We start from the raw sequence: 9,488 nt of genomic DNA, 5'->3' as shown, positions 1-9,488 counted from the left end.
ATATTGACGATTTATGTAATTTTAGTAAATTGAATTATTGTTTTGTTTTTTGGACTTTTTATAAGCTTTGTCGATAAAATTGTACAATTTTTCATGACAATAAAGCATATTTCTACTCTATTCTACTTACCCTCCACTTTTCAAACTTCATACAGTTTGAAACAGCATTTGATCGTATATACAGGCGACGAGCATCACAAGTGTGAAATTTGTTTTAAGCACTTTTCACAGAAAGATAATTTAAAACGACATATGAGCGTGCATACTGGAGAAAACCCTCAATATACATATAATGTTCTTGAACTCCTAGTGGAGCATAGAGCTTCAGTGAAAACGCGCCATCGGGTTCTATTTTGCGCTAGGGCCTTCACCTCATTCCAAGACTTTCCTTGACTTCTTATCTCGTCCGTGATGGATCTTCTCCAAGTTTGTGCTGGGCGACCTCTTTTTCTCTTTCCTTGGGGATTCTACTCTAGGGCAGTTTTTGCAATACTGGAACTATCTTTTCGGAGTGTGTGACCTATCCACCCCCACTTTCTGGATTTTATTTCATTTTCTACCCTCTTTTGTTGGGTCAGGTGTAGCAGATCTTCGTTTCTGATGGTGTTTGGCCAGAAAATACGGACAATTCTTCGTAGACATTTGTTAACAAAGACCTGCAATTTGTCTGTAAGGGATTTTGTCAGTTTCCAGGTTTCACATCCATAGAGTAGAACAGACATAACATTTGACTGGAATATTCGGATCTTTGTCCTTGTAGTATATTCCCCAGACCTTATACAGACCCCCCAGATACAGGATTAAGCATGCTGAATGCTTGTTGAGCTTTTCGTATCCTCATACGAATATCGTCTTCTGTACCTCCGCTTTCTGTTATGACACTTCCAAGGTACGTGAAGTTTTCCACATTTTCAATCTGCTTGTTGTCGATATTAAATAGCGTGTTGTTCCTTGCATTTATTCTCATGGATTTGGTTTTACCAATATTGATGTTTAAACCCATTTTATTGGCCTCAGTGGATAGTGTTTCCAATTGGTCGGCCACATCCTGGAACCTTTGTCCTAACAGGCAGATATCGTCGGCGTATTCTAGATCACTTAGGCGTGTGGTTAACGTCCATTGTATCTCTTTTGTGTCTAAGTCTAGTTTGGAGAGAACATATTCTAGAGCTAAATTAAACAGAAACGGAGAAAGCACACATCCCTGTCTGACTCCAGTAAGTACGTCAAATTCGTCACTGTTGATCCCATTGTGTGTCACGCTGCACGTCGCCTCAGTGTACAGTTACTTTATAATGGAAATTATTTTATGAGGAATGTTTCTTAGCTCTAAAATTTTCCATATAGCAGCATGAGATAGGCTGTCAAAGGCACGTTCGAAATCAACAAAAACCATGTATAGAGGTGTGTTCCATTCAACCGATTGTTCCATTATTATCCTCACAGTATTAATGTGATCTATGCAGGAAGATTCTGGTCTAAAATCTGCTTGATTCGCTCGAAATTCAACCTTGTTTGTTAATCTTTTATGTACGATGGTCGTAAAAATTTTATTTATGACGGTAAGCAAGGCTATTCCTCTCCAATTTTTGCACAGTGTGAGGTTGCCCTTTTTTGGAAGCTTAATAATGTTATCTTTTTTCCACTCCGCTGGAATGCGGTTTGTTTCCCACACCTCTCGGATTATGGGGAGCAAAAGTTCAGCGGTTAGATGCGGGTCAGTTTTAAGTAGTTCGGCAGCAATGTTATCGATTCCCGGGGACCTGTTATTTCTCAGGGATTTGATAGCTGTTATTATCTCCGTTTTGGAAGGGGACTCGCAAGATATATGCAAGTCTATATTCTGCGGGTTTTTGACAATTTCATCTGCGTTATACCTGGGCGTGCCTAGCATCTCCTGAAAGTGCTCTTTCCATCTCTCTACTTGGTCATCCGTTGTAGTAAGTAATTCACCTGTCTTGGATCTTACAATGTTCGAACAATTGGGCCCATTTTTTGTTAATCGTCTAGTAATTTGGTACAGCTCTCTAGTCCTGTTGTGTTGTGCAGCTGTTTCTGCTTGTTTTGCTAGTTCTTCAGCCCACCTTCTTTTGTCTCTTCTTGCATTCCTTTTAACTGCTTTATTTATTGTTTCATATTCTTGTTGTCGGTTCGTTCTTCCTTCTACAGTTCTTGCTTGCAAGATATCTTTTTTCGTTGTTTTCTTTCCTCGATAAGATTCCAAGTTTCATCTGATATTCTCCTTTTCATGAACATTTTTCAGTGCGTCACAAATTATAGAAAAAAAGGTAAGTCCGTGATAATACACATTTATGACATTTATTCTAACGTGACATTTTAGTTAAATCTGACAGTTGTCAAATTTTATTTTCAATTTGGAATAAAACCAAATCAATTGTGTCTATTGCATTTATAAAATGGTATTTTCTTTCATTTGTATAGTCTTATAAATTGTACAGATTATATTGATAATATTATTATTTTATTTAATAAATAATTCTTTTTTGATTATGGCGCCATCTATCGACAACTAGAATAATCACCGAACTAGAATAATTACCGAAGTATTCCCAGACGTGCCTTTTTTTCTGTCACATACAATTTAATGCGTTAGAGAGAAATCGAAAAACTGTGACGCACTGAAAGATGATCATGAGAAAAAGAATATCCATTCCTTTCTATCTTTCTCTTTTTTACCCAGTTTGTCTTCAGCTATTTCTGTCAGAACATTTGCCAAATCTTCCCAGCTATTTACTTCACGATCTCTTGTTTTTACTTGAAGCTCCTCCCTAAACATGTGTTTTCCTGGAAGAGTTTTTAATTTGTTTAGATTATATGTGGGTCTGTTGGTGTTTCTTGTGATTTTGTTTTTTGCCATCTTGATTTTAATGGTACCAATTAACAGATGGTGGTCACTTGCGATGTCTGCTCCTCTTTTTTCGTACATCAAGAAGAGATGATCTCCATCTTTTTGATATGGCGATGTGGTCTATTTGGTTTTCTCTTGTATGACCAGGTGCAGTCCATGTTACCTTGTGAATATTTTTATGTGGGAAGATGGTTCCACCAATAACTAAACGATGATTGGAGCAAAAATTTGTAAAGCACTCTCCATTTTCATTCATCACTCCCAGGCCATGTTTGCCCATTACGGTTTCTAAATTAATATTATCTTCTCCAACTTTGGCGTTCATATCGCCCATCACTATTAGGATATCGCCTTTGTTTACTTGTTGGGTCGTTTGTTCTAGTTGTTCGTAGAAAATGTCTTTATCTTCGTGGAGAGATGTGTTCGTAGGAGCATAGCACTGAATAACTGTTATCTTACGGTATCTGGTATAAAATCTGGCAGTCATAAAACCCTCAAAAGTGTGATGAAACAATTTTTTCAGCTGAATAATTTGAGAGGGCACACTGGAAAAACGCCTTACAAGTGTGAAATTTGTCTGAAGCAGTTTTCTCATAACAGTAGTTTGAAAACTCATTTGAGAATGAGTTTTCATTCTCCCTCTTTCATTTCTTGTTTTGATGGAGGTGGAGTGGTAAATATCGGAGAAGTTCCCGTTTCGGAGTCTCTACATGTGTTGACCATTTTATGCAAAATAAAATCCAAACATTTGATTTATGATTTTATTTAAAAAAAATTATTTCTTCGTATTGCAACACAGTCTGAACAGAAAATATCAAAAACACGACAACGAAAAGTATACAAAAATAAATGTGTTGTTTTTGATGGTATGTATATTATTCAAATTAATATACATAAGAACTTAGAATGTTAAAAATACGGTTTTAATAAAAAATACTGATATCTAAACTAAAACGTATTTGAAAGTAATATTTCAAGTAAATCAATAAGTTACGTCCATAACTAGTAACATTTTTAGAAAATCATGGAATAAATATTTGGCACTGGCTTTACCTATCCTGAACTAAAAGTCTGAAATCTAGATATTTTTCATAAATAAGATTTCGTTAATCTTTTTTGGTAACGATATGGCAACAATGCATCGAAAACACTTTCCTATGCGATCATATTAAGCGTGAACTGAACGCAAGAAACCCAAAATTAATATCAAATCTTTTAAACGCATTGTAATTGAAAAAATCTAAAAGAAGTAAGAAAATAATTACGAAAGAAGTAGTGCAGAAAATAAATAAATATTATATGAAATAATACAGTATTGCCCAAAATAAACAGTACTGAAACTGAAACACAGATGTATTTTTGTGCGCGCTGTCATATTCAAATTAACTAGTATAGACCTGTCGAGTAATCTTTAAATAATTACTTATTAAGGCCTAATTGTTAAAAATGGTGTTAAATACAGAGGAGAAAGTGTTTCTCGTGGAGCATTATTTTCGCTCATACGGAATCGGCCGACGTAATAGTGCAAGTCTGCAATACGTGTGTGATCAATTCACACAACGCAACGGTTTTATAGGCGTAACCAGGGGGTGGTTTTGGGGGTTATAACCCCCCCCCCCCCCATTGGGATCTACTTTGAGCTCTATACGCTTGACACCAATATGTGTTGTTGACAAATCAAGCCATTTTGAAGTTGTAACCTCCCCCCCTTAGGATCATCCTGGTTACGCCGTTGAACGGTTTAATTAACGTTCTAATGCGTAATTTTCAACAACCTTCAAAATTACAGCATTACTTGGACAATGTTTATTAAACTGTTGTGTGAATTTATCACACGTATAGCAGACTTGTACTATTACGTCGGCCGATTCCGTATGAGCGAAAATAATGCTCCACGAGAAACACTTTCTCCTCTGTATTTAACACCATTTTTAACAATTAGGCCTTAATAAGTAATTATTTAAAGATTACTCGACAGGTCTATACTAGTTAGTTTGAATATGACAGTTCGCACAAAGATATATCTGTGTTTCAGTTTCAGTACTGTTTATTTTGGGCAATACTGTATTAAAATAAACATTCTCAACTGGTTATTTGTTACTAATGTCCAAATAGGGAAATTTCTATAGTGCGGCGACAAGGTTTGAAACTACGAATACTAAAAGTTTGGACAATGTTAGTTTAATTGATGCGCAGGCATTGGAGTGTTTTGTTGTAGAATATCGACAAAGTTACCGACGAGAATTGGTTTAAAGTTAGGATCGAAGGTTCCGCAAAAGAAGAAATTAGGAGGGGAGTTAGACAAGGATGTGTTCTGTCGCCCCTGCTGTTCAATATTTACTTCGAGTTTCTATTTAAAGAGGCACTGGAGGATTCCAATGATGGAGTCAAGGTGAATGGCGTAAATATCAACAGCATAAGATACGCCGATGATACGGTGTTGATTGGGGATTCCGACTTGGATCTACAACGACTCATCGACAAGACTTTAAGAAGAAGAAGCACACAGAGAGACGTTCAGAAGTGTTTCAAAACATGAAATTTAGATAGGGAAATGTAATGAAGAATTAACTGCAGCATGCAAGATGAAGTCATTAAATATCAAGTCGAATGACAGACCACAATAAAAACAGCCGAAATCAGGAACAGCGAAAGCTATGGACTGCTGCAACTAATCTTGCAGGGAAACGTAGAAGGAAAAGGGAACCAGGAGGGCAAAGGATTTCCTGGCTGAAAAATCTACGTACGTGGTTCAATACAACAACCACAAATCTTTTCAGAGCAGCAGTGTGCAAAGTACAGATTGCCATGATGGCCGCCAACATCCGAAACGGATAGGCACTACAAGAAGAAGAATTAATGACAGAGAACACTGAAAGACGTCAATGAATATACTACCAATATTTTATATAGGTACCGAAATACAGAGTGGGCCAAACAAAAGAGTCCACCTCGATATTTGGCAGTATTTATTAGATTTTAAGGAAATAAAAAAACAGGTCAATTTTTGATCTAATCACTTCCCCCACCACTTATTTTTAAATAGGGAATAGGGGTCGTGCGCTAGCTCATTTGAAAGGTTATTCAATTCTCTATTCAGTAATATCAACATTAACATAATTATTTATATAGGGTGTCCAAGAAAAAAATATTTTAATTAAATTAATTGACAAAAAGAAGAATGTATGTAATTTATTTAATTCAAAATACATTCTACTGCTGACAGAAAACAGAAAAAAATGTTTATTTGATAAATAAACATTGTTGCTTAAATTCAATATTCAACCTACCAAGAGGCAGATGGATGGCAGCTTGAACATTGAAATTAAGCGAAAAACAATATCTACTTATCAAAAAACATTTTTGTAGAATGTATTCTGAGTTAAATAAATTACGTACATTCTTCTCTTTTTGTCAATTACATAATTTAATTCAAAATAATTTTTCTTGGACACCCTGTGTAAGTGATTATGTCAATATTAATATTACTGAATAGAGAATTGAATAACCTTTCAAATGAGCTAGCACACGACCCCTATTCCCTATTTAAAAATAAGGGGAAGTGGAAGGGAAGGGGTTGACAAATGACAGATGTATGTACCATAAAATGTGTCCCCCTTAGATAAAAAATTGACCTGTTTTTTTATTTTCATAAAATCTAATAAATACCGCCAAATATCGAGGTGGACTCTTTTGTTTGGCCCACTCTGTATATAATATTTGGTGAATAGTTCAAGAAACAAAGAATATACAGGAATTTTACAACATGTTTGGACGACCAAATGTGCCGCTTCATTTCAAGAATTCACACATGGAGATGAACCCACATGCGTTTCTCACTCAAACAAGACACGGTGAACACATTATTCAGACTCTAGTTAGTCGTGGGACTTTTTACACTTGTTATATTTGTATTGTTTTTTAAAACAAAATTTATTATTCAGGGATAGGATATTCCTAGTGAGAGACTATTGAAATGTAAAGCCATATGCCAAACGTATCAAAAAATAATACGCAAATACCAATACACAAGAAAATAAACAAGACTTTTTTACAATAATAGTATAAAAATAACATATATCACTTAACTAACATGCTTTCCACAGCCATTTTAATAAGTTTTGCTTCTTTTAATTGTTTCATTGGTGGATTCGACTGAATAAAGAGGTTCAGCTGCTTTAACAAATCTTTCAAAACCTTTGGAATGAAATGTTTTGTTGCTGTACAATCTGGCGATAAAGACAGGAACGCAGCACGAATGTAACTGAAATTAAAATTATATTAAATATGAAAGTGTAATAGTTATTTATGCACCAAGGGTGTTATTAAGATGATTACGCACGGAGAGCAACATAATCCAGCCAGAGGGCCTCTGGCTCGAGGGATGGATGTAGCTCGATGGGCGTAATCATCCGGTAACACCAGTGGTACATACAAGATTTTATTTTTCACTTCACATAATATAAAAACTAACATTGAGACGTTTTCATTTTTATTTTACTGCACCTACAAAATATATATGCATATTTTTAGTAGACAAATGACAAATAAAGTGTTTGAAGTAGTCTATGACAATTGTTGATATTTTGACATATATGTCGATTATTCATGTATTGGTCAGTTGGATTTATATTCAGTTATGGATTTGCCAGAAAATTTTACAGAAAGTGCAATAAAGGCAATAGAAAATTTATTGCCGCTTCAATCCAGGCCATTGTACGACAAAGAGTACAAAAATTCAATGGACATTGAAAATTGGACATTGATATGAGAAGACTAAAATGTAAGGAAAGAAAAGAGACAGTCGCACTTCTCTGTCAGAGAAGCTGTAACATGGAGCAAACATAAAGAAAACAAAAACCCTTAAAAAATATTTAATATTACCCCGTTGACGTGGTTTTAGCACTTTTTAAATAACTAAATATAATTTAGAGGTTAAAAACATAAAAACATATAGTATTTGTTATTATACCTTTGTTTTTAAACTAGGAGTAATTCAAATTTACCGCGTCCTAATGTTTGTTTATAATTGGTCCAACCGCAGGCAACGTTACTCCACCAAATGATAAAATTTTGACAATATTGACATTTCATGAAATTTTGACACTATTGGCATTTAAAATACATACGTTAATTTTAAGATTTTAAGTCTGCATTTATATAAAAACAGTTGTTTTTAGAACTCTTTAGGGACGTATTAGTATAATATTTGCGGATTACCGTCGAAGGCCGACATGATCAACCAAAAAAGATGATGAATCTGGTGATTTTTCTAGGGATATTATTGGGTGTGAAGATGTCTTTTGAGTTTACTCCTCCTAGTTTAAAAACAGGGTATAGCTAATACATATACACTAAACAGTAAAACTAACGCACCACCTTAAAAATGGAACATTTTTGATGTCTCGAATTTCCTAAACCTGTTGTCCGATTTGAGGGTTTTTTTTTAGTATGTTATAGCTTTATTCTTCGAGAATATCGATGTAATAATATTGTTGCTAAACAGGTAAGTGTCATTGTATACCGGGTGTAACAATGATAGTGTGATTTTTCCTCAAAGTTTGGAACACCTTGTGGAATATTCTAGCGTATATAAAATATTGAAATTAAAGCTCAACTGTAGCCTTAGGCTTTCTTAATAATCTACTTTTCGATTAATTCGCTTAGGTTGGATAATGAAAAAGTTAGGTACTTTAACAACTAGCAACGTTCTTCATCAATACAGGGTGTTTCTAAATAAGTCCGACAAACTTTAAGGGGTAATTCTGCATGAAAAAATAATGACGTTTGCTTTATAAACATATGTTCGCAAATACTTCGTTTCCCAGATACAGGATGTTGACTTTTTTCTTACAATCTGATGATTTATTTATTGCTCTAAAACCGGTTGAGATATGCAAATGAAATTTAGTAGGTTTTAAGAAATAGTTATTGCGCATTTTTTGACATACAATTAAGAATATGAAGAGAAGTATCCATTCTCAAATGTGGTCTCGAGGTAAGGAAGTACAAAACTCAAAGAAGTACCACAAAATGTATATATTAATGTAATGGTCATATAAGGACGCGTTTCGGCTCTTCACGAGCCATCATCAGCTTAAAAATACAGGAGCAAAGACAAAACTGACCTACAATGTAAAATGGAAATTATTAGCATGTGGTGATAACGCCCACCCCAGTAAAGGAACTTACCAGACCAGGAAGGAGGAAGAATCTACTAGTTTACATTTTTATGGTTCTATAGACTTCATTATTAAAGTTTTTTTTTATATATGTTGTATTAACATTTAGTTAATTTGAATGTAAAATTTTTTAAAAAATTCTTTAAGACTTCCACGTTGGGAGGAACCATCTTGCGAACAGATCAGGTGTAAGGAACTTTCCGGTGAAATGTCAAATTACTGTCAGTGATGACCGATGACATGTTTTAATCCCCTTCACATTTAATATTCTCATATTTATCTTTCCTCGGTTCATTCACCTTACAAATTAAATTTGACGTTTAATATTCTTCTTTTTTCTTTTCCTAGTCTGTGGGGTCTTCTAGTTACAAAGTTTGCCACCTAACGACAAATTCATCCTAGAGTACTACATGTCATCGGTCATCACTGACAGTAAT

At 34.7% G+C, this 9,488-nt stretch overlaps 1 protein-coding gene across 1 annotated transcript in view; it reads right to left on the bottom strand.

Annotated features, from left to right (window-relative positions):
* Positions 1-3,616: 3,616 nt before the first annotated feature.
* The window catches only part of LOC126887177 (enhancer of mRNA-decapping protein 4), an 89,695-nt gene continuing 83,823 nt past the window's right edge, over positions 3,617-9,488 (bottom strand). Inside the window, exon 14 of the mRNA XM_050654563.1 lies at positions 3,617-7,133. Within this exon, the coding sequence (XP_050510520.1) occupies positions 6,950-7,133 (184 nt within the window). The 3' untranslated portion in view covers positions 3,617-6,949. The remainder of the gene's footprint in view (positions 7,134-9,488) is intronic.

The sequence above is a fragment of the Diabrotica virgifera genome, chromosome 6 (assembly GCF_917563875.1).
Source record: "Diabrotica virgifera virgifera chromosome 6, PGI_DIABVI_V3a".
Classification (NCBI taxonomy): Eukaryota; Metazoa; Arthropoda; class Insecta; order Coleoptera; family Chrysomelidae; genus Diabrotica; species Diabrotica virgifera.
The sequence above is the reverse complement of the archived record's forward strand: the minus strand, read 5'-3'. Positions and strand labels throughout refer to the sequence as shown.